Source organism: Natator depressus, chromosome 7 (assembly GCF_965152275.1).
Source record: "Natator depressus isolate rNatDep1 chromosome 7, rNatDep2.hap1, whole genome shotgun sequence".
Lineage (NCBI taxonomy): Eukaryota > Metazoa > Chordata > Testudines > Cheloniidae > Natator > Natator depressus.
The window spans coordinates 117,383,283-117,408,490 of NC_134240.1; the positions used below are offsets into that span (position 1 = coordinate 117,383,283).

The window sequence follows — 25,208 nt, forward strand, 5'->3', positions numbered from 1 at the left end:
GTTTCTGTAGTGGTGGGTTGGGGGGAACCCAGGCCCAACCTCTACTCCGGGTTCTGGCCCAGGGACCCTAATGGCAGCAGCTGTTGGCAGCTGACCTTTCACTGCCAGAGTTGCTACATTTCCCTGGGCCACTTCCCCACAGCTCCCCCGCGTCTCTCTCTTAATGCCTTCTTCAGCCTTACCTTAGGGCTCCCTTTCCAGTGGCTTAAAGGTATCTTCATTACCCAGCCCTTGAGCCGCACTTACTCTCCCCTGGCTCTCCTCGGCCTGACTGGAGTGAGCCCTTTTGTAGTATCAGAGGGGCCTTAATTAGAGTCAGGTGTTCACATTAGCTTAACTGCCTCACCAGACTCTTTGCAGGTTAATTGGAGTCAGGTGTTCTCATTAGCTTAATGGCTTCAATTGACTCTTTGTAGGCTAATTGGAGTCATGTGTCCACCCTAGCCTGGAGCAACCCCTGCTCTGGTCAGTCAGGGAACAGAAAACTGCTTATCCAGTGGCCAGTATATCTGCCTTCTACTACTCTGCTGTACAGGGAGAGGAGGTTGGTCGACGGGGTTTCCTGTGACTGTGGGGCCTATTTCTGTTCCTCAGTCCGTTCACGCATCCAGGCAGAGTTCCTCTGGGCGGCGTCCGCTGGCTCCCTTGACAACTTCGAGAAGCAGTGGGCGCTGTCCGGGGTTCTCTCCTCGGTGTCCCCATCCGGTTCCCTTCATTTAGCCCTGTGACCTCACTTCCCTTCCTGTTATATTATTAGCTGTCCCCTGCAATTATTTGGAATCCTGGACCGGTGGATCCTCCTTTTAGGCTGTGGGGAGGTCCTTTAGCAGTGGGCGGGTTTTCGCCCACCCACTTCCTGGATCCCAGCAGGACTACTCTGCTGTACCCAACTGGCCTGGGTCTATCACAGGATATAAAATATGTTGGTCAGCTCTATCTAATACTTTCTATTAGAGATGGCCCAGCACCAGCCAATCTGGATTTCAGAACTATTCAGATCCAGGGTTTTGGTTTAGCCCATTACAAAAGGGTGGCTGCAAAATCGGGATCTGAGTTCAGCTTCCAAACCCCACAAAGCCCAGGGAAGGTGTTTGGATGGAGCTGTAATTTGGGCCCATCACTATACCCATGTGTGCTTTCTCTTAAAATGAGGTATTCAGCAGTTTGTCTTCACCAAACTGTCATAAGCAACAACCCTGGAATAACAAAGGAGGGAGGCAGGACATGAGAGGAAAAAGAGATTTGGGGGCAGAAACTGGTCTCAGCATTATTTTTCCCATAGTTATTTACACCAGAAGGAAATAAAATAAAAAGAGCACAAAATACCTTGCAATGTCCTTTTCAGACAACACACCCACCGTCTGCCTAGACTTTGTAACTCTTCTGGACACAGGGAGTGGCAGCATAAGTTCTGGAATGTCAGTCATTAAAAGCTGTTGGCAAACATCGGGATTCACAGACTGTATCACAAATAGACCATTATTACAGCTTGGCTGGGCCTGTGAGTAGGTCACCGGCCTAGCCCTAAGGAGCTTGAGGTTCAAATCTCAGCTCCACCACAAACTCCCTGTGTCAAATCACCTAATCCCTCAGTTTCTCGCCTGTCAGATGGGATACTACTCCTTCCTTTGGCTGTCTTATCTATTTAGTTTGTACCCTCTTTGGGGCAGTGGCTACCCCTTAATATGTATAATTAGGGCCCTACCAAAGTTATGGTCCAGTTTGGTCAATTTCACGGTCATAGGATTTTGAAAATCACAAATTTCATTATTTCAGCTATTAAAATCTGAAATTTCACAGTGTTGTAATTGTTGGGGTCCTGATCTAAAAAGGAGCTGTGGAGGCAGGGGCGTTGCAAGGGTATTTTAGTGGGGGCTGTGGTACTGCTACTCTTACTTCTATGGGGCTGCTGGCCTTTGGAGCTGGGCAGCTGGAGAGCGGTGGCTGCTGGCCAGGAGCCCAGCTCTGAAGGCAGAACTGCCACCAGCAGCAGCGCAGAAGTAAGGATGGCCTGGTATGGTGTTGCCAGCCTTACGTCTGCGCTGCTGCCTGCAGAGCTGGGCCCTCAGTCAGCCGCCGCCACTCTCTGGCTTCCCAGCTCTGAAGGCAGCAGTGCAGAAGTAAGGGTGGCATGGTATGGTATTGCCACCTTTACTTCTGCACTGCCGGTAGCGAGGCGCTGCCTTCAGAACTGGCCGTCTGGACAGCAGCCGCTGCTCTCCGGCCACCCAGCTCTGAAGGCTGCATCAGATTACCCTGTAAGGTATTTACCATCCTGATTTTACAGAGGTGATTCTTTTACTTTTTCTTTAATTACAATTCTTCTTTTAAGAACCTGATTGCTTTTTCATTGTTCTTAAGATCCAACGGTTTGGGTCTGTGTTCACCTATGCAAATTGGTGAGGATTTTTTTATCAAGCCTTCCCCAGGAAAGGGGGTGTAGGGCTTGGGGGATTTGGGGGGGAAAGACGTTTCCAAGTAGGCTCTTTCCCTGTCATATTTGTTAGACGCTTGGTGATGGCAGCAATAAGGTCCAGGGACAAAAGGTAAAATAGTTTGTACCTTGGGGAAGTTTTAACCTAAGCTGATAAAAATAAGCCTAGGGGGTTTTTCATGCAGGTCCCCACATCTGTACCCTAGAGTTCAGAGTGGGGAAGGAACCTTGACAACTGGTCTTCCCCGTGAAATCTGTACAGTATAGGGTAAAAGCCCACAAAAGGCCAGATTTCACGGTCCATGATGTGCTTTTCATGGCTGTGAATTTGGTAGGCCCTATGTATAGTAAAGTCAGGCACTGATATTGGCTGGGGCCTTTAGGATCTGCCATTCTACAAATAACAAGATGGCTTCCTTATCGGCAAGCTCCATAGACAGCACTTGACCAAATGTTCTTGGAGGGGGACGCCAGTACCGCAATAGGTCAGAAGTGGGGTATGGTGGAGGTGATGGAGTGAGAGGGGAAGTGCCACCATCCAATGCCATAGACTTTCCGTGATGATAGAGAAGATCCAAGCACCCAACGCTGTCGGTATAGCCCCTTTCACCCGTGCTATGGTCTCTTTAAAAAATGGCCACACATTTACTTATCCATTCAATGGGCATGTTCTTTACAGTGTTGCGATGAGAGTGAAACCCCTGCCAATTACACAGTGAGATGCGATCCTCAAGTTAGCGAGCGACGCCAAGTGCAATTAGCGAGTAATCTGCAGAACACAAAGACAAAGTGGCTCTACGGCTCGAGCTGGATTTATGAATTAGCCACACGGCTCCACATGTGAAAGGGGACGGGGGCGGGGGGACATAAAAATTAAGCGATATCAAAATAAGAGTTTACTGAACAACAAATCCAGGCTTTTGAAACCCGATTTTTAAAAAATGTATTTCCGATGTTTCCAAACCACTTTACATGACAACTGCCTCAAAAGAGATCCCGGACACATGAAAGGGAGCCTGAGAAACGGGGAGTGTGAATTTTTAATGCTGGTTTTCAGAAGCGCTTTCTTTCTTTTTTCCTTTGTGGTGCTCATGAAAGGCAACTGGCCTGACAGCTTAGGGGACTTGAGTCTTCATTCTTCCCCAGAACAGGTACTGCATATACAGCAGCGGCGGGAGTTTCCCCCCACCACACCACGATGGGGTCTGCAGGCACTGTCCACCGGGGAAAGCCGCGCAGCTCAATCTCTTTAGCCCACTCTTCCCTTATTGTCTCTTCAGAGACGCCTGCCAGTGTGTGCCATCTCTTGTGGGGGAAGGCACTGGTCTGAGACCCCTCCACTATGCATCTCCCACAGGCCAGCGAACAGGTATAAATTATTATTCTTATTATTTGTACTGTGGTAGCACCTCGGGGCTCCTCTCTGGGATTAGGCCCTCTTTGCGCTACGTCCTGTGCAACAAAAAGACGGAGCCTGCCGCGGAGGGCTTGGGTACTGCCAGTGAGCGCTGCTGGACAATGGACCGACTGTCAGCTGGCATGCACGGGGTGAACCTGTGCCCTCAAAACGCTGCTGAGCACACTCCTCAGAGGGGCTAGAACTCCACAAACGCTCAGCTGAGAGTTCAGGGCATACCGCACTCAGCGCTGCACAGGGACAGGCCCTGCGGACGCAGACAGGCTGCTGCTGTGGAAGCTGGTGGCCAGACCCACCCCCTGGGGGGAAGTGAAATCATCCTCCTGACAACATTCCAGTTCCTTTGCTAGGGCTTTTCTTTAGCCAGTTGGAAACAATGACTGAGAACAACACCACTTACAACTGTCTTCACCACCCCTGGGCCTTGCCCTAGCTCCTCTTCACGAGGACTTCACAGCCCTACTCCGCTCAGGCCCCTTCCTTCTCAGGCCTTCTTGCTTGGCAGGTGCAGCAAGCTCCCCTTCCCTAGACCTCCCCCATCTGAGTCTGTGCCTAAAGTGGCAGGAAGACAAGTGACTAAATACTAGACTAGGACTCTGGTAGACCTCGGTTCTATTCCCTGCTCAGCCAGGGGGTGACCTTAGGCAAATCATTTCACTGCTTTGTGCCTCAGTTTTCCCACCTGTAAAATGGGGCTCATGCGCCTGACCTCCTTTGTGAAGTGTTTTGAGAGCTACTGATGACGAATGCTGTAGAAAAGGTAGGGATTATTATATATGATTTTCCTGTAGGCCACATGACTAGGAATGAACTCATGACCTCAACTACAGCTCCCACCTTTAAAGGGCCAGAACAGGTGCATTGGGACATGCTGCAAGGCCCAGTGCCCTCTGTTAGGGGGTTGTCAAGTTCTCTAGGAACTCCTGTAGGCTCACACACACGCTCTTTCCTTCTCTCCTTTCCTGAGACGCAATAAATAAATGCTTTATGGCATGAGACTCACCTGATTGGCCTATTCAAACGACCTAGAAGGGCAGCATGCACCACTGGCATAATCAATGCAATGCTCTTTCAGTCCAACCAGCTGAATTCATGCAGCAAGCCACAGGTTTAACAATTATACAGCTGCTGGAGAAGAAAAAAGATGGGGGTAGGGTACTGGTTATATTAATGACCATTAGTAATATTTGTGGTCATTGAAAGGTAAGAAAATGACACAGCCAATCAAATGTCATGGTTCCAGGTATAGGCTGATCGGGAACAGGGATAGAACAGGAATCCCTATACGCACACTCATTTTCTAGCATGGCATAAAATTGACTATCACTATTAGCGGGATGCTCATTTTCCACGGAAGCCTCCAGTACAGGCTATTTCCAGAGGTGGTTTGAACCCAGATCAGATGAGCCAATGGCTTGGCTCACTATGATAAAGGCTAATATCTCAAAAAAATCTTTGCTTCCCAAACTCAATATTCTTATTTTCAGTCTTTGTTCTCCAGCCAAGTCACATAATCTTGATGCAGGATTTTTCGTTTGTTGGTTTGTTTCCCTTTCTTTCGTTCAAAGATGACTTCTCTGTTTTCTCACGACTCATTTTGATTCCACATCAGCTAGCTGAAGAGAAGTCCATATAGTGATACATTTTAAGTTAAAGACCTTTGCTTCGCTCCTCTTGAAGGCTTCCACTGTATTTTCCATTATGCCCTCAAAGCAGTCCACAGTTGCTGCTGCAGTTTTCATAGTTTCATAACCGCAGGATTGTGCAGTGAATCAGAAGGACAGAGGTCAGAATATTGCCGGTAAAACCCACTTTAGAAACTAGTCCACCACCAATAATAAAGCCAGTTGCATTTCAAACAGATAATGCAGTTGTAAAGCAGACTCCAAATAAGATAGGAAGGAAAACTTCATGGCAGGATAAAACTAGTCTAAGGGGAAAAAAACCCAGAGCCGTTTCTGGATAACACCACTAGACAAGTTGAATAAAACAGGGGTTTGAGACAATCCAACAATCTCTACAGTGCATTCTCCCCCCAGAATAATGGCATTTTTATGAGACTTGAGAGCTTATGGCAATCTGCCTACTGGATGAGCTCTACACCCCCCCCCCCAAAAGCAATGGATGGGAGTAATAGCAGAGCTCAGAGTTCCCTAAGCCCGCAAGCCCCCCCACACATTTCCCCTTCACTAAGTTGTATGCTGGAAGCTGCCAATCCCATTTGGCCTTCTACAGATCTAGGGTAGACGTCTAGAACCAGCGCTCCTTTCCCCTGGATTCCCTCTTCTCCCTTTTTATTTCTCTCCTCGGCTTACTAGCAGCAATGGCTGAATATCTTCGTAAGAGATAGATGAGGTGGGGGAGGGAATATCTTTTATTGGTCCAAAGGCTGTTGGTGAGAGTGGTCCCATAAAAGACAGTACCTCACCCACCTGGTCTCGAATGCCCTGGGACCAACTTGGTCACAACACCACTACCTACGTCTTCATAAAAGGCTCTTTCAGGGAGTTTGGCCCAGATCCTCAAAGGTTTTTAGGCTCCTAACCTCCACTGCAATCAGGGCTGGAGCTCAGGCTCTCAAGCCCACCCGACCTCCTAGGGCCTGAGATGTTCTGCTATTTTTAGAGTGCTAGCTTGAGTCCCTCCAGCACAGGTCTGATTACCTGGCTCCCAGCTGCAATGCAGACAGACCTTTGCGGGTATTTCAATCTCCATCTCCCACTGAGATCCCATTTCCCATTCAGCAACAAGAGGGCCAATTAGTGCCAGCTGTGCTGGATTTGGGGCTGTGGGTTCTTGTCCACTAGGAAGCGACCAAGAGCAGCAACCCCTTTCACATGGCCCACAGGGCAGGAACTGTTCAGTATCACCTCAGAGCTTTCAGCCACCTGTGCTGGGTTCAAGTCTGGAACGAGAGACAGCAGGCACCAATAGCTCCAACCCCCCAAGCCATCCAGTACTCCGTGAATGGTCCCTTTATAGGCTTGATCTTCACCAGGCCTCCATCACAACTTGCCACTGTTCTCCACTATCTGCTCTCCCCCCATTACACCCTGTGATGTGCTACTGAGATTTTAACCCAGGGTTCCTGCATAATATGCCTATGTCACCCCAGATTTTCCATGTGTGCGTGGAAAAAAAGATGATGGCATGGGATCTGTTCATTGGTTTCCCCATATAAACAGAGCTGCCTTCTTATGTCTGTAACTAAGCAGGGAGGGAGCAGCAACGTACTTGCTGGAAAGTTTGGTACTTAATGCTCCTACAAAGCATGCTGAAGTCCAGTGTAGTGGCATCTAAAAGCTGCAGTTTCAATGGGGGGCTCGTGTAGGGGAAGGTTTGCAGAACTCTTAGCCCAAGATGTGAACGAGCAGCAATGACAGTCATAATGCTAACAAGAAAAAAACCCTTCTCTGGTCTCGTGTGCGACCACTGTAGATTGGAATCACTTTGGGGAAGGGACAGCCTTTCCTTTTGTGGAAATTTAAGCACAGCAGGGTAAGGGCGGCAGTCCAGTCCAGTGGATAGGGACCTGGCTTAGAACTCAGAAGATGTGGGTTCTACGCCCAGGTATGTGATCTTCAGCAAGTCACTTTATCACTCAGAGCCTCAGTTTCCCCATCTGGCTTGTCAATACAAAATTTTTGTCCTGCTATAACTATAGATTAGAAATCAGAGTAGTATGAAGGTGCTTATACTGGTATAGTTTATTCCCATATTGTTATATCAGTATAACTGTGCACACTGGGGCTTTTACTGATTTAAATATATTGCCATAAAAATCACAACCCCAAGGAAATAATTAAATCAGTATAAAATCCGTGTATAGACTCAGCTTTATGTTGTAAATTCTTTGGGGGCAAGGACTGTCTCCTTACGTGTATGAATTTAACACCGAGCACAAAGCTCCCAACTCAGAGGAGCCCTCAGGGCACTACTGTAATACAAATAAATAATAATAGTCAGCATAAAAACAAGTCATAAATTATGAATTCCCCCAGGAAATTAGCCGTGGCACCATGCAATCTGGTGCATGTCAATGGCAACAGGGTTACTTTTCTGAAGTCCCAGGCACTGGCTGTGATTTCTGGCAGGAACGTTCTAGCAGTTTCCAGGAAGGGGCAGGGGACTCCAGAAAACCAACTCAACCCTTGTTTTGGTTTCATGGCATTTGAATACTGGGCCCACGGGAGCCCCTCCAGCATACCACTGCCCCGGCTTGGCAGCCTCAGACTCCCCAGCAGCCCTACGCACCACTGAGGAATGGAAGCTCCCCGTCCTGCAAGCTGTTCTTTGTTGGAGGATCCCTGAAATCCATGGAAGTGCTGCATGGCCACACAGGTCCGACCTGCCTGCAGCAGATTGCAGGATTGAGCCCTAAAATGGCTCAGATCACAGCCAACAGAGTTAAAGCCTCACGAAGGCATTTAGTTCTTCTGACTCAGGGTCCCCATGAGCCCAGAATGACCCGACTATGCCCTTATGGATCAGTTCTCTACAATTCCTCTTCAGCGAAATACTTAGCAAAGCTGCATGAGAACCATTTTCTAGATAGGTTATAAATGAGTTCTTTTACCATTCAGCACCTGTGAAAGTGTGGGTAGGAGTCTCTATACACATTTCTGGCAAGCAAGAGGCAAAATTTCTTTTACAGCTTTTATAAACTCCTATGAACATTATTATACTGGCCTCAATAATTAAAAAAAATGTCTATGAAGATTTCAAAAGGAAAACAAACCAATTCTCAGTAAAACTGGCATTGAATGGCCAGCAGCACTGGCTTCCTACATTCTCCATGGAAATACTGGAAGGATAAATAATAGTACTCTTAGATTTGAAAAGCATGTTTCATCTCAAAGGAAACCACACTGTACCTGGGCCACATCCTTGGCTAGTGTAAACTGGTTTAGCTCCACTGACTACAGTGGAGATACCGATGTACTGATTTACAGAAGTGAAGGATCTGGCTGTCCATTTGGGTTTGAGTGAATGCAACGGCTTCACCCACTACTGTATTTGGAAAACAGCAGATGCATAACAACAATGCACAATATAACAATGCAGAGAAACCACTATATTGACCAGGACCCATTGAGGAAAATGTGGTAACCAGAATTGGTTACCCAGAGTGAACAGCTAAGGATCCAGCTCTTCATTCAGAGCTGACTACGTACCGCCGACCCCCAAAATGACATTTACACCATTTTCACGAAATGTTAAGTATTTAACCACATTACTTCTTATTGTGTTTTGCTCTTTTCAGGTAGTATTTGCACATGACAAACGAGCACACACACACACGCTCCACAAAAGCTGGTTTCCCTGCAAACATGTCAGACTGTCCCATTGATCAAAATATCAAATTCTCATGGAAACTCACAAAACTCACAGTTATTGCCTATGAAGCAAAAAAAAAAAACAGAAAAAAAGAAAAAAAAAAAAAGGAGAGTTTTGCGAGGGTGCATCCTTGTTGCCAGGTCGAACGTCACTATCTGATGGACAAACTACGAGACACCATCACCAACAATGTAGTTCAGAGATTGAGCGATTATAAAGCTAGACGTGACCATCGTGATAAGCTGAACTGACCTCCTGTGTAACACAAGCCATAGGACTTCCCTGCATTTATTCCTGTTGGAACGAGAAAAACATGCAACCTTGACTTAAAATAAGAAGGAAGCTAAGTGCATTGCTCTCTCTCAAATGTGAAGTAGCCCTACCAGAATAAAGTTTCATGGATAGGCTCTTCTGGGCCAGATTCTGAAGCTGGGTTATGACTCTTTGCCCCAGCTAAGTGGCATAAAGGAGCCATCATCCAACTGCACATGGCTAGAAGAGAATGCCACTTGTATAGGAGAACACTTTGCTGGTGCAACTGCACTGCAGCTCGGCCTGGTGCCCTTCCCAGCATAGGGGACATGTGGGGAAGTCTGGCACACAGAGAATCAAGCCCCTTATTGAATACCCTGGACTAGATCTCCTGCAATGAGTTCCCTTTGGCACAGGAGAATTGGAGGAAGGGCTGTCAGGGAGCCAGTGACACCTCCTGATTCTCAAGCTGCCAAGGCCCCAGCCCTGACACACCCCATATGCCAAGCCAGGAGATGTGGTTGGCATAGAAGCTGCCTCCACTGACTTTCTGCCAGCTGAGAGATTCAGCCCCCTCCCTGGGAATTCTCAGCTTGGCAGCTAAATTCTCAGCTAATTCTCAGCTTGGCAGATTCCAGTCCCTTGGGTAAGAAATTGATAGGCTCTATGTACTAGAGACATCTAATACCTTGGGACCCATACGGCTACAACACCACTGCGTAGGTTCTCCATCCAGTACTCTCCCTACAGTACGGTTATTACACTCGGAGTACGATTGCTGTATCTGCATTATTTTTGGAGGAGACACCATGGTGAATCACAAAATCCAATTCCAACGAAATCACATTTCAACTCCCAAAGCCCTTATCCGATTCCAAACTTCTCAAGAAATGGGTGGCATTCCTGTCTTGTATTCCACTCCAGATTGACGATTAATAGCAACGCTACCAGTGAGCTACACCCACCCCTTCCTGAAATACAAGCATGCAGGACTGATGGAGACTAGAGCAAAAGATAGTGGGCTCGATCCGCCTCCCTCTTGGAATGGGCGTAAATCAGGAGTAACCCCACTGCTCAGGGCGCAGTCACACTGGTGTCAAAGGGGCCAGCGACAGCAGAATCAGACCCCTTACAAAGTGAAATTGAGAACAGCCGTAACAGTCAGAGCAGCAGGAGGCTTCTGTGTTTGCAATGAGGTGTTACTGCAGCATAATCTCCTTCCTGTTGTGATTAATGGAGGGCACTTACTCACATCACAGGAACACTCCTGAAGCAGCACTACACAGCTATATCACACAGTAAGTGCAGAGTGTGTGGATAGTACACTTAACCGTACAGCTCTCTGGGAACCTGATCCCTTACCCAGAGCCAGACTTTCCTCTTGAGGCACCCGGCCCCTGGAGGAATAGTAGATAATGAAGTGGTCACTGGAAGCCACTACTTCTGTGTCTATGGGCAATTGCAACCCACTGGTGAGTCCACTTCCTAGACACTACAGTGCTAATAAGCGATGGTCACATAAACACCCTATACTGGAAACCTACTGACCGCTATTCCTACCTACATGCCTCCAGCTTTCATCCAGACCACACCACACGATCCATGGTCTACAGCCAAGCTCTAGGATTCAACCGCATTTGCTCCAACCCCTCAGACAGAGACAAACACCTACAAGATCTCTATCAAGCATTCTGAAAACTGCAATACCGACCTGGGGAAGTGAAGAAACAGATTGACAGAGCCAGAAGGGTACCGAGAAGTCACCTACGACAAGACAGGCCCAACAAAGAAAGTAACAGAATGCCACTAGCTGTCACCTTCAGCCCCCAACTAAAACCTCTCCAGCGCATCCTCAAGGATCTACAATCTATCTTGAAAGATGACCCCTCACTCTCACAGACCTTGAGAGACAGGCCAGTCCTCGCTTACAGACAGCCCCCCAACCTGAAGCAAATACTCACCAGCAACTACACACCACACAACAAAAACACCAACCCAGGGACCAAACCCTGCTACAAACCCCGGTGCCAACTGTGTCCACATATCTATTCAAGGGACACCATCATAGGGCCTAACCACATCAGCCACACTATCAGAGGCTCGTTCACCTGCACATCTACCAATGTGATATATACCATCATGTGCCAGCAATGCCCCTCTGCCATGTACATTGGCCAAACCGGACAGTCTCTACGCAAAAGAATAAATGGACACAAATCTGACGTCAGGAATCATAACATTCAAAAACCAGTAGGAGAGCACTTCAACCTCTCTGGTCACTCAATAACAGACCTCAAAGTGACAATTCTTCAACAAAAAAACTTCAGAAACAGACTCCAACATGAAGCTGCAGAACTGGAATTAATTTGCAAACTAGATACCATCAGATTAGGCCTGAATAAAGACTGGGAGTGGTTGCGTCATTACAAAACCTAAACTTAATTTGCCCAATACTAATTTCTCCCTACTGTTACTCACACCTTCTTGTCAACTGTCTGTAACGGGCCACTCTCTTACCATTTCAAAAGTGATTTCTCCTCCCTTGGTATCCTGCTGTTAATTGATTTATCTCATTAGACTGACCTAACACTTGGTAAAGCAACCCACATCCTTTCATGTATTTATACCTACTCCTATATCTTTCACATCTGATGAAGTGGGTTCTATCCACGAAAGCTTATGCCCAAATAAGTGTGCTAGTCTCTAGGGTGCCACAAGGACTCCTCGGGTTTTGGGGGGTTTTGTGCTGATACAGACTAACACGGCAACCACTGAAACCTGCCACTGGTGAGTGTGTTTCAAGCCACCAGCTGTGCCAATCCAGAAGATATAAGCAAGCAGCTATGAAGGATTGGCTCTTTAGCTCAAGCTGTAGCAAAGCCTACATTTAGTTCTGGGGGTCCACGGTTCAATCCCCAGTGTGTCAGTCAAGAGGGTGCCTATTGCTTAGTTCTAAACACCAGCAGCTTATTGCAACATTCTACAGCTTGTTTATTCTCTCACCGACGTTGGACAGGCAGTCTAATAGTCCCTTCTGACCTTAAAATCTACGAATAGTCCAAAAGCTCTGTAAATCCTAAAAGGTACCTGAGAGAACTGTCTCCTGGATCAGAGCTTCTAGGCGGCCCTCCAGCCTCTACAGAGTAACATATTCACACACAGTGGAGCAGGTCTGACGGTTACACCTGGCAGAGGGCTGAAGTGACTGACATACACATATAGCGCCGTACGCTTGATCTCAACACAGCTCGTTCGGGACTTACGTCATTAGCTGTGTCTCTATGCCTGGCTCCACAAGGGACCCATCCACAAAAAGCGGTGTCGATGTGAAGGCATATTTACTCCAGGATCTTCCTTCATCAAAACTCACCCTGGAATTGAAACAGACAAAATAAATAAATGTAAACGCATGGCTCTGGAACAATTACCTAGGCAATTAAACAACTTCTAAGACTTGCGAGCCACAGCTGCTGGATTTGTAAACAAGCGTCAATCTTTGCCATCTCCCCATATTATTAATTAATGTTCTCAGAGTGCTCTGAAGTAGCAAAGCAGCAAGTATTATTATCAAAGTCATTAAGGGCCTGTGTTAGGGTTGTCAACCCTCCAGAAGTGTCCTGGAGCCGCCAGGAATTAAATATTAATCTTTAATTAAAGTTTATGTCTTGTGAGGACACATCCAGGAATACATCCAACTAACATTGGCAACCCAGGTCTGTGTTTGCTATGTCAATCAACAGGTCAGATCCAAGACAGCAGGCGGTATTGTTAACACCTAAGACAGGACATGTAGTCCCTCGGTTCGTGTCTATGTTCAAGACATTAATTTCAGCAGAGGAAACTACACAGCCTCAAATATGGTGCAGTGCTTAGGGGGACTTGGAGTCAGGAGAGCTGGGTTCTTTCACCAACTCTGCCACAGACCCATGGTGAATCACAGCCTTTCTGTGCCTCAGTTTCCCCCTCAATAAAATGAGGCTCTGAATACTTATCCCTCTCACAGGGCCTTTTGGGAATTTAATTCATTAATATTAGCAATGTGCTTTGAGATGAGCAGAAGAAGTGGGCTAAATGCTGAACAAAATTCTCTGCTACATCCTCTCAACTCCACTCACGTCAATGGGGCTGCATGGAAGTACCTGAGAGCAGAATCTGACCTTTATCCACTAGAAAATGGAATGTGCCTAACTAATTTCAACCAACAGCCAGCACGGACAGCAATCACATTCAGTCACTGCTGCCGTGGGACGCGACAGGTCCGTGGCTCTGTAGCCTATATCAAATTGCGTGAGCCATGGAGTGGCATGGGGTAGTGTGGTGATGTTCAGCTTACAAACAGTTCAGGAAACGAGACAGTTTTCCGTTGCTCCTGGAGTCTTTACACAACCGTTCCAGAAGGCTTTCTGCTTGGAGAGTTACCCCAGAATCCTGTCTGCAAAGAACAACAAACAGGGGAACCCAAGGGCTTACTGGCCCCTGAATGATGAGGTCCCATTCCAGCTGGGTCATTTCAGCACTCGTGCTCTGTAATTGCGGCAGGTGCCTGAGCTGTGAAAGCTGATAGATAACCCCCCATGGGCATCGCCAAAGGGGGGAAGAGGCACAATTTCTCCTGTGGTCAACGGGAAATGTTTTTCACTTCAAAAGAGAAGAGAAACGGATTCTCTGGTCAGTGGGGGCTTTGGGGCGGGGAGAGAGATTGTTCTGCAGAATTCTGATTCCCGCAGGGCTGAGTCAGCAGCATTTTAAAAGGGTAAATTGATGCTTCTCAAGACAGATGTAACCAACTGGTCAGTGCATGAGATTTGTGTCCCTTGGTGCCCAATCCAGAGACGATAAGGGTCTCATCTACAGAGCCTGGCTTTTTAGCGCCCACTCTACAGACTGGAGCTCTTAGCAGAGGAGGACACTGGTTTAAACCCCAGCGTTGGCAAACTCAGCAGCCATCACACCGATTACTTTGAAGGGGGATATAATATTTGAGATAGAGAAGGGGGTGAAATGCTCCATTTAGGTCTTTCAGTCCATAATGGACAGTGTCAAACCCTGTGTTTCCCGCTCACATGATCTCCAATAGGTGAGTAAGGGGAGTACGGACAGCCCCCAGCTCCTGCTCCGCCTGAGTTGCGGGCTTTGGTGGAAGGGGTTCGGCAGGGGTTAGGCTCCTTCCCACTGAAGCCAGGGAAGAGCAGGACAGGTGATTAACGATTTGTATTTCAGTCGCTCCTCGGAGCCCAGTCACAGGCCGGGATCCCATCATGGTAGGTGCTGTGCAGCTGCATCAACAAACAGGTGGACTTCACTCAGGCCTCCCCTTCTTACATGTAAGCCCAGGGCTGTGGAATCCCACCACATCCCAAATCCCTGCCCTGAAGATGGCACGTTGGGCCTGATCCAAAGCCAATGGGTCTTTCCATTGATTCCAAAAGGCTGGGGGTGAGGCCGACAGGCCCCCACCCTCAGGAACCATGCCTCACAGTACGCAGAGCTCCCAACTTGAGCGCCTCAGCTCCCGCCCCCCCAACGTACAGTGGAACCACACTGGTCCCAAGGAAACCAGGACCCTGTGCAAACATGGAGGAATGGACTGGATTTACCCCCATGAGGCGTATTACTGAGATCTTCCCCTTAGCGCAGTGGCCTCCAAACTGTGGGGTGCAGCCCCATAGGGGAATGCGGAGGAATGTTCAGGGGGTGCGTGGTGGACCCAGGACAGCCTCCACAGGGGGCAAGGAGGGAGCAGCACCCAGCCCTGCTCCACCCCCAGCTCTACTCTGGTCCCTCCCGCAGCCACGGCCCCAGTCCTGCCCCCAGATGCAGCTCCCGGCTGGGGCTTCACTCCTGGCCCCGGCCCCAGACCTGGCCCCAGCCTCAGCCCCTGGCCCCAGCTCCGTTCTCGGCCCCAGCCCCAGCTCTGCCCCCCGCTGTGGCCCCAGCCTCAGACTCCTTACCCCTGTCCGGGGTGGGGGAACCACATGCCCACTCTCAGCCCTGGCTCCCGGGGAGGGGAGGGGCAGAGCACGGCCAGGAGTAAGGGGGGCATGACCCCGAAAAGTTTGGGGACCACTGCCTTAGCACTACCGATACACAAAACGGCAGCTGTACACAAAACAGTATCTGGCACAGGAGAAAGCGCTGCAGACCAAAGAGAAAATGCTGAGGGAGAATTGCATGCAAAGAGCTTATCCTTCAGAAATCTATTTATTTAAAGGTATGTATCTCCCCATACCCCCGTGCATTTGTATGCTGTTCGGTCTGCATGCTTATCTAACTAGCATTTCAATTTCGGGGGAACAGCAGGCCTCATTAAAGTTCTCTCAGCTTTTCAATTATCAAACCCTCTTTTCTCCGGGATGAAACTTATTGTACTCTGTCCCAGCTTGAGAACTAACAGATTTCCATGTATTCTTTAATCAAGATGGCTCTTTTCTTGCAGCAGGTGCCTATTGAGACAAGACGATGCAAGTTCAAAAGCCCCTAAAGGTATAATTTGGAAGGACCGGTGTGAGTTTATCAGCGACAACCCTAAATAACTATGCAATAGATTGGGCCAGATGTTCACAAGCAGTTGCACGAGCCAAACGTCAATGTGGAAATGCTTGTGGGGGGAATTTTCAAAGGCAGAAAAGGCATTTTGGCAGGCAGCCCCTCTGGATCCCCAGCGTGTGCCCCAAACTCCTTTGATGAATCTGTGCACAAAGCAAATGTTTGCCCACGCGCACAGCCATAGGAAGGCAGGACTGGAAGGGACTTCCTGGGTCATCAAGTCCTGTCCCCTGCTATGGCATATCATCCAGTTCAGGCAGGATGATACACACTCCATCTTAAAATTAGTGAGGTTGTTTCCACCACTCTTCCTGGTGGGAAGCTGTTCCAGAACCTCACTCCTCCAACGGTTAGAAACCTTCTCCTAATTTCCAGCCGAAATTTATTCATGGCCGGTTCATCCCCATTTGTTCTTGTGCCAGCATTGTCCCTTAGTCTCCACAGCTCTTCTCCCAGTAGCCTAGGGCCAGAATCTGATAGCGTCTCTCTCACTGAGTAGCACCTCCCTCAGCAAGTCAAAAGGAGCGTTTGTGGAGTTAGGTGCCGTTCAGCTTGAGGGTTACGCTGTCTAGGAAGGGGTTAACAGATTTATAAGGGGTTAACAAATGACTAGCAGAAGCATAGGCATGGGAACTTGGGGTGAGGGGAAGCGCTGAAGCACCCCCAGGTTTTACGAAGGGCTCCGCTACTGGCCCCCCACGTGGGGTCCTGGCTGTTGGCCCAGCTCCTGGGGTCCTGGCTGTCGGCCCCACACCCGCTGCCGGGGTCCCCACTGCCATTCCCAGCACCCGGGACTCCACTCCTGGCCCTGCACCCCAAACCTGGCCCCGCCCCTAGCCTCAGCCCCGGCCACGGCTCTGTTCTCGGCCCCAGACCTGCCCCCAGCTGTGGCCCCAGCCTCGGCCCCTTACCCCTGTCTGGGTCACCCCCTCCCGGAGACACGGCCCTGCTCCCAGCCCCAGCTCGGGGGCGGAGGTGCAGACAGGAGTAAGGGGGCTGGCTTTCAGCACCCCCACTATTAAAAGTGTTCCAGCACCACCGAGCAGAAGTTTCATAAAGAGCCAGCCACTAAGTATAGATTGTCATTGAATCCAGCAGCTCAACAGGTCCCGCAGAACCATCTACTGGTGTCCTTAGAACCTTCCAGAACACAGGCTGCTCCTGCCTGTGGCTTGTAATGGCAATCGCTCACTGAGGAATCCTTTATCAACCACCCTTTATGGAAAGCGTGGCCAGCGTGAGCGAGCATGTCAGAATCTGGCCTCTAACGGGCCATGAGCACATGCAAATGCTCCGGCCCCGATCCTGCAGCGAGCCCTGCGTCCACATGGCACTCCACTGCCTTCACAGGGGTTCTGTTCAGACAGATTGGAGCGCACGGGCATGCAGCGCCCTGGCTGTTTGACTGCATAATGTATTCCTCATCTAGTGCTGTCACAAAGCACCTGTGAGAGGCTGCAGGAGCACAGGGTGTGAGTTAGGGTGACCAGATGTCCCAATTTTATAGGGACAGTCCCGATCTTGGGGTCTTTCTCTCACATAGGCACCTATTACTTCCCACCCCTGTCCTGATTTTTGACACTTGCTATCTGGTCAGCCTAGTGTGAGTGAACAAGAGATTAACTCCAGCTCGGCTCCCCCAGCCCTGCCCCATATACAGGTGCTCCAGGGAAGGCAATAAAAGTGGCAGATGGGAGGGAAAAGCTGGGCTGCACAGAGAAGGTAAGTGTATTGGGTCATAAGCCTGGTCATTTATTTTACTTTCTGGTCACAAACACCAACCCCAGAGGGAACGGCCTTGCTTGCTGCAGCCATTTTTGTGCCGATGAGGTATTCCAGCTGCTTACAGCGCATTACAAAGGAGGGCAATGTTCAGCGTCCCCCATTTTACAAATGGGAAAACTAAGGCACAGCCAGATTAAATGACTTGCTCGTGGTCACACAGTGAGTCAGTGGCAAAACCTGGATTAGGACCTGGTTGGGGGGGGTTGATTTCGGCTTAACCCACTGGACCATCCTACTCCTTATGCTAACAAGATCTTAGACAAATTCTAGCGCCTTCAGAATATTTTGCTTGTTACTAGCCAGAAAGTAAAGGAAAAACGGAATTGAATCTGAGCCAATTGCATCCTGTCTTCTCTGTGTGGTAGAAATTTAACTTGCTTGTAAAGTGTGTGTTGCATCCATCTCTTGTGGCTAACTCACAGTGACAAAAACAGACTGCTACTGCTGTGAAGCTAATGGAGTTACTCCTTTAGTTCAAGCAGTAGAAGTGTGTGCTTTGATGGAGAAGGTTCAAACCCTACTGGAAACCCCTAGTGGAAGTTATTATAGAGCCATTTGCCTGGCTGTGGCAAGGAAGGATGTAAGGCTTTGAGGTGAAGAGGCAACCATCAATGATCTTAATAAAGTGCATTCCTAAAACATCATGGTATGAAGGACAACATCTTAGCCTGAGCCTTGAATCCCCTGGCTTCTGCCTGGATGTTACTTAACTGAAGGATTCTGTGTATTAATGAATCAGGTGGGAGAGACCTTAGCATCTCATTACTGTGGCCAAACACCATTACTTTCTTCTTTTATTTGACTGAAAGCTCTATTTCCTTTTATGTTTGTGTTGCGTGTGGAGACAAGAGTGCTGGTCAGCGATCAGAAGAGAGGGGTCTCTCATTCACAGAAGAATATGAACCTCAGCTCTGAAGATGATTTCTGTTAAATTTCCTCCGTAACAACTTCAGAAGTTGGGCAGGTCAGTTCATTAGCCGTGCTCCGACGTCACCCAAGATACAAGACTGAAGGTGATGCTAATTTAGGCATCTGTCAGCAATTCCACTTATCTACTGCAGGCACTGAGCCTGCTGCCCCCACACATCCATAGAGCAAGTGCACTCTGTAATGTGTAATGCATGTAATTATTGCATGTTTGTTCAATTAAAAGTTCAGTTCAGCTTCAAAAGGAGACATTCAGGCTCATGGCTTGAAAATACATCAACCCTGACATCTCTTTGTCATGCACATCACTTGGTTGAAAAATAGGGCGGCTTTGAAGTTCCGAACCACATCCCACTCACCCAAATTCTGGTGGAGGTTCTGCGCCAGGGGTCTGGTTTGCCTCACCGTAGGTTCCATGCACTGAGATGCTCAGCGCCGTGAACTCCTGTTAATCTCAGCGGAAGCGGAGAAAGCTCAGCCCATAACAGCGTGAAGTCCTGTAGTCATGAGGGCCAACTGTGAAGTTTAGACCTACATCCCAACTCCCCCAAAGTTCAGCAGGTGGAGGAGATGGTTTGGGCAGTGTCTCGAGTGCACAGGCTTCTCAAACGACTTCAGAGTAAGAACTACATCTTGAACAAAGCGAGCATCTCAAAACCCACCCTGAGCTCCCGATCCCATTTGTGCTCACCAATCTCTCTCTGGCAAACTGCAGCGGGATCTTAAATGGGGCAAGTAACATTAGCAAAGTATCTCTGTATTTCTGTCAGTCTTTTGTGAGATGAATGTGTTGTCCTTTTCGCATCCAGTCAATCACCCTGTCTCCTTCTGTTCTTCACTCCATCTCCTTGTCCCATCTGGTCCCCTCCCGCTTTGCTCCTCCACCATCTGGTAATCCTTCCTTCCCTCCCTTGCTCCCATACACATTTTATCCATCCTCTTGCTCCTCTTTATTATCACCTGCAAACCCCTCTTCCTGGCTCCAGTGCCGACACACACTCACACCAATAAAAAGGTATCCTTTTCAGTAATCCCCTGCAACTGCTGGCCAAATGTTGCGTGGACTTTGCAACCAACACCCGTTGTAATCAACGAGGCTGTGCAGGATGTCACTCGGGGAAGAACGTTCATAAGAGCTTGGCTTTGTTTTTTTAAAATCTGGTCCCTGACTTTGCTACCTAACGGAGAGCCAAACTTGTTGGAAAATCTGACCCAAAATGTGTAACTCAGGAGGCCTCAACCTTAAACGCCTGTGGAAAGCAGCTAGTGACAAGATGAAGGACCAGAATCATGTGCTTTCCCCAGACTTCTGTGGGCCACCACAAAGTGCTCTGCAGATGATCACAGTTGGAGAATTACTTCTCTAGTAGCTGAGTAAGAGATTATTTGATCTGCTCCTTAGTGTTCTGGGTACCTATATTGCATAACCAGCAGGAGGGAGAAGGATCCACTCCAGAACTGAGAGATCTTAATTATATTTTGGACAATTCCAGTTTAGACCCCTCCCCCCACCAGAGAACATTCTCAAAGCAAGGGAAACAGCCTTACCACAAATGCCGGATGGGCATTGACGTGTGCTTCATGGCCACAAGTGCCCCACCCCAGTCGAGATACCACACATTGTATTCTTCCTCAAAGATCTGGAAACAAGTCAGGTATAGTGTGAGCTTTTCAAGCCATTTGAGGCCCAGAGAGCAGCTGGAAAGGTTTGCAAAAGGCCCACAGCTCCCTTTCCCCACATATGACTGTACCTGTCTCCACGAGTTTCCGGCATCAGAAGATATAAACGTGCTGATATCGGTATATGAGAGTTCAGAGCCAATGTTGCCTGAAACACAAGTGGATTTCGTAAGTTCTTGTGTGGCAGGAGGGGGGAAATCACATTTTTGCAGGAAATCAGGGGTAACTGGTTTAACCAAAGTTTTTTGTTGTCTTAATTCCAGGATTATACGACAACACCCTGGGACAGGTGAGAGGATTAAGGTAGGAGAATGTTGCAAACAGTAAAATAGTAAAATGTTTTAAAATAAATAGCTGAGAAAGACTGTTCACTGGTTTGCTTTTACCCCGAGTGACACTGTGTGCATTTGCAACAACATGAGATACACCTGACTGGACTGCTCCATGCTAAGGCCTACATTTTCAGGAAAGCACAAATACAACCACATGTCTATTGTCTGCCATGGTTGCAATCGTGACAACTGTGTATGCAAATCAGTAATTTTTCTGAAAATTTTGCACCAAAGCGCATCTCTGCATTCACCTAGTGTTTGCAGTATTTTGACATGGAAACATTTAATTCTTCCTATCACCATGTCTCATGCAAATTCAAGCAAAAAGAGAAATTCACACGACCCAAATCAAATTATTCATACTGTCTTCACTTCATCAGAGCTGGAGTTCAAGGCTGAAATCCTGGTCCCACTGGAGTCAATGATGAAACTCTCAAGGATTTCAGTGAGGATCAGATTTCACCGCAGGATTCTTCCAAAAAACAAATGGACCAACGTAGTGATCTCAGAAGCAGTGCACCTAGCAAACAGCATCTCCTGCTGCGTTCACTCGTGTCTTGCAGTGAAGCCTAACAGATGAGGCTTATGGTGAAATTACCAATGTCTCTCTGTCAAGGGTTGGCCTGTTTCTGATATGAACTACATCTTGGTGGAGCTAGGGTGTAAAGAATGACCCAGGACCAAATGAGCTGGCAATAAAGGCGATAAAGGGGGAGAGACAGCTCAGTGGTTTGAGCGTTAGTCCTGGAGACTGAAGTCTTCCGCTTGTGCAAAGTAGCAGTGTGTAAGTCACCCTACCTTCCCATTACCCTGGAGGAATCATCTTCCAGAGTAAACTTTTTGTTTGGACTCCACGCAGTTAACTGGTTTTCCTGACAAGTCTGCCAACAAGATTGCTAATATGTGCCAGTTGGGGGGTTCTGTAGCATGGATGTCTGTACCCTACAAAGTAGACTAAGGGAACTAACTCGGTCACATATACCACTGAAAGGCCCTCAAATGGTAATGACTCACAGACAATATGAACACTGTTGGGGGTTGAACCAATGGATGAAAGACTCCACAGCACATTCCATATCCACTGATCCATAAAATTCCCTCTCCCGACAGCTAAGATATTTTTAAACTAGGGTATAATTTTCCTGATATTTTTCCTCTAAAAACAGTAAGAAGGGAAGATTCACTCCTACACATCTGTAGACTCAATAGGAGCACAATAAAAACAGACTAATGAAAATGTTAATTGTGCTCCTGACATTTAACGATGGAAAATGAGGAATTAAAGCCCAGATGCATCTTGACAAGCTCCCATCAGGATCAGAGATGATAAAACTAGCCAAGTTGTTGTGACACTCCTGTTTCCAAAAATAAAACCTGAGGAACAGGGTGGCGCCCGCTACGAGGTGATTCAAGAAAGGTTTTGGTATCAGTATTAGGAACACAGGAATTACCACACTCCCTTAATCCTTTGGTCCATCTACTCCAGGGGTTCTCAAACTTCATTGCTCTGCAACCCCCTTCTGACAACAAAAATTACTACTTGATCCCAGGATGGGGGATGGAAGCCAGAGCCTGCCCCAGCCCTGCCAAAGCCCAAGCCCCACCACCTCAGGCAAGGGGACAAAGCCAACGCCCAAGAGTTTCATCCTCAGGTGAGGGGGCCTGTAACCTGAGCCCCATCACCCGGGGTTGAAGCCCTGGGGCTTCGGCTTCAGCCCTGGGCCGTGGGGCTCAGGCTTCAGCTTCTGCCCCAGCAAGTCTAATGCCACCCCTGGTGACCCCATTAAAATGGGGTCACAGCCCACAGTTTGAGAAGACTGATCTACTCCATTGTCCTGTGACCACCAAGCGTGGCCAGTGCTAGCTGCTTCAGCTGAAAGTAGAAGAAACCCTGCAACAGGCAGTTTTGGGTTGACCTGCCCGTAGGGGAAAGTTTCCTCTTCACCCCAAAGAGTCAGAGGTTGGCTTATGCCCTGAAGCTTGACTTTCAGATGCCTTCTTTATAGGAACTGCCATACTGAATCAGGTTTTCCTATGGATATTTTCGTCTCTAAGCCTCAAGGTCTGGAAACCAACTGTCCAACTGGGGTTTATGGCTGGTAGCAAAGAGAAGCGAGTTCTTGCTTGCTGGAACTCCATCACTACCATTTCCAGATGTTTTTGTCTCTATAGCCCTGATTTATGAATCCCTTCCTTTCTCCCTTTTAGCCTCATTTGGACCACTGAAGTCAACTGAAAGACTTCCATTGACTTTAATACGATTTGGATCAGGTCCTTGGTCCTGACAAGCGTGGATCGAGAGGCTGATATGTGCCTCTTCTCTGCTAAAGAGTCAGACCAATGATCTTATATCTAGGCTAGCGCTCCCACCATTATTGCTACTGGCGGAGCTGTCGCACTGGCAGTGAAAAAGTGGAAACTTTCCCAGGGAAGCAGAGCAAAGACAAGACCTATGAGAATAAGTTTGTGATGGGTAATTTGGATTGTCTGTGCTGATACAGTGCAGCTGTTGACCGTGGTTAACAGAAACAGATGTGCCAATTCCCACCAGGTTAAGCCTTTTATTGCACAAGGCAGCAACACAGAAATGATGGTTCTGCCTTTTAAAGGTTAATTGTTAAACAAATGAAGCTTTCATCCCGTGCAGTGACAGCTTGAAAAGAAACGTATTGTCTAGTAATCTAGACCATTGCCTAGGACCTCATTCTCTTGCTGCCTCTGGCATCTTATCTGCTTCCTAGAGAATTCAGTAAGAATAAAGGCCACTGTAAGAACTGTATCATGAGCCATGACCGTTTATACACACTCGCTGTGGGGAGGAGTGGGCTGCCAGCACCTGACAGTTTAGTTTGGATAAACTTTGCAAAGTTGGGACGTTTAACCCAAATAACCTGAACCTCTTCGATCTGGAACATTGAGCTAGAAATCTTGAGGAGAGGATCTTTTGCAAAACATACAGTACCTTTCTTGCTGAAAGCCAGGCCATAAATATTGCAAGAGCATGCTCTCTCTCAGGATTTTGGTTCAATTTCCAGTGCCGGCTGGAATACAGAAGCACAGAAGTGCATGAGAATGGAAGCAAACCGAAGAAAGAGAAGAGATGGATCTGAGCTAGCATCCTCCAACTGAACTTCCTGGAATTTTGGGGTCTTTAGATGAAATTGTGAATTGTATGGATTGACCCAATCTAATTAAAGGTCAGTTCAGTTTGAATTTGGACTAATGCTCGAGTACAATAAGGCTCTGATTTTATCCAACAGCTGGTGTACACAACCCTCGTCTGCCCCAGCTCCCACCAACAGATTGAATGGGAAACCCCAGGGGTAAAACAAGAGCCCAGACACACTTCCTTGTATTACCATTAATAGGAAAAATATGCCCTTGATAGAAAGAGAGGGGGGCAAATTGTGAAAGCAGCCACAGACCTCCATGGTCGTAGTGCTGGGGAGGGAGTGAGTAGGACACACTGCTTACCCCAGTGCAAATTCACACTGATGACGTGCTAAAATGAAACAACTGCAAGCTAAAGCTACAATTAACAGCATAAAACCTGCTCAGGGTGTAACCGCCAGAAACAACTAGGACTCAACTACATTATAAACAGAATGTTTCAGCTATTGCAATTCACTGTAGTATGACTGCTATGGGCCTTTACTCACTTACTCATCTAAGCAATCCCATCACAGGCAACAGGACTACTCAAGTGAGTAAGTATTGGCCAGAAGAGGGAGGGTTCCGCTATGGGTCCCTAGGTAAAAAAAAAAGGACATTAAACTGCTAGCATGTGTGTGAAATTACACATTTCTACTGCATTTGCAAGCTCTCCCCAGTGACAGTCATTCCGAAAGCGCTTTGTTACCCCAAACAGTTCCCACAGAGCTAAGCATTGTGGGAGCTCCAAGTCACGCCAAGTTACTATGTCCATCCTGATTAGGCTGCCTACTGTGAGCAGGCAAATGAAAGCAAAACAGGGCTGCGATGGTTGTCAGATTAATTACAATGGATCGGCCAATCGGTGGCATTCAAGATTCCAACAGGCTGTCAGGAAAGCATTGCAACCTGCCAAAGCAAGGCGTCACAGACCGGCCCAGAGCAACCACACATAATGCACCATGCAGGGCCAAGGTGGTTCATTAAGTGAGAAGAAAGCTAGAAAGTCACTGTAAACCTCTAACTTCATAAAAATAGCCTCTCAGTTGCACTGGGCCAGATCCTCTGGCCCAGCGTGCGAGCCTGATTCTCCTCTCGCTCACCTGGGCGTAAATGAAGAACAACTCCTCTAAAGCCAGTGGAGTGGCATCAGTGTAAAACTGGTGCAAACAAGAGAAGAATGAGGCCCGGTGTACATATTTATACACTCACACAAGCACACATACACATCACACATGGACAGACATATGCATGTCACATATAGGATGCCGATACCCACCTGGAAAACTTCACAGCTCTGTGACAAATACATTTGTCAGGTTTCCTTGTCAGCCTCACCTGCCCTCTG

The 25,208-nt window shown here is 47.9% G+C and overlaps 1 protein-coding gene across 1 annotated transcript in view; it reads right to left on the reverse strand.

Moving 5' to 3' along the window:
- Window positions 1-25,208, reverse strand: part of LOC141991181 (VPS10 domain-containing receptor SorCS3-like) — a 468,227-nt gene that overhangs the window by 68,446 nt on the left and 374,573 nt on the right. Inside the window, exons 12-14 of the mRNA XM_074959394.1 lie at window positions 20,450-20,526; window positions 20,247-20,338; window positions 12,704-12,811 (exon numbers count right to left, since the gene is read on the reverse strand). Of these exons, the coding sequence (XP_074815495.1) occupies window positions 12,704-12,811; window positions 20,247-20,338; window positions 20,450-20,526 (277 nt within the window). The remainder of the gene's footprint in view (window positions 1-12,703; window positions 12,812-20,246; window positions 20,339-20,449; window positions 20,527-25,208) is intronic.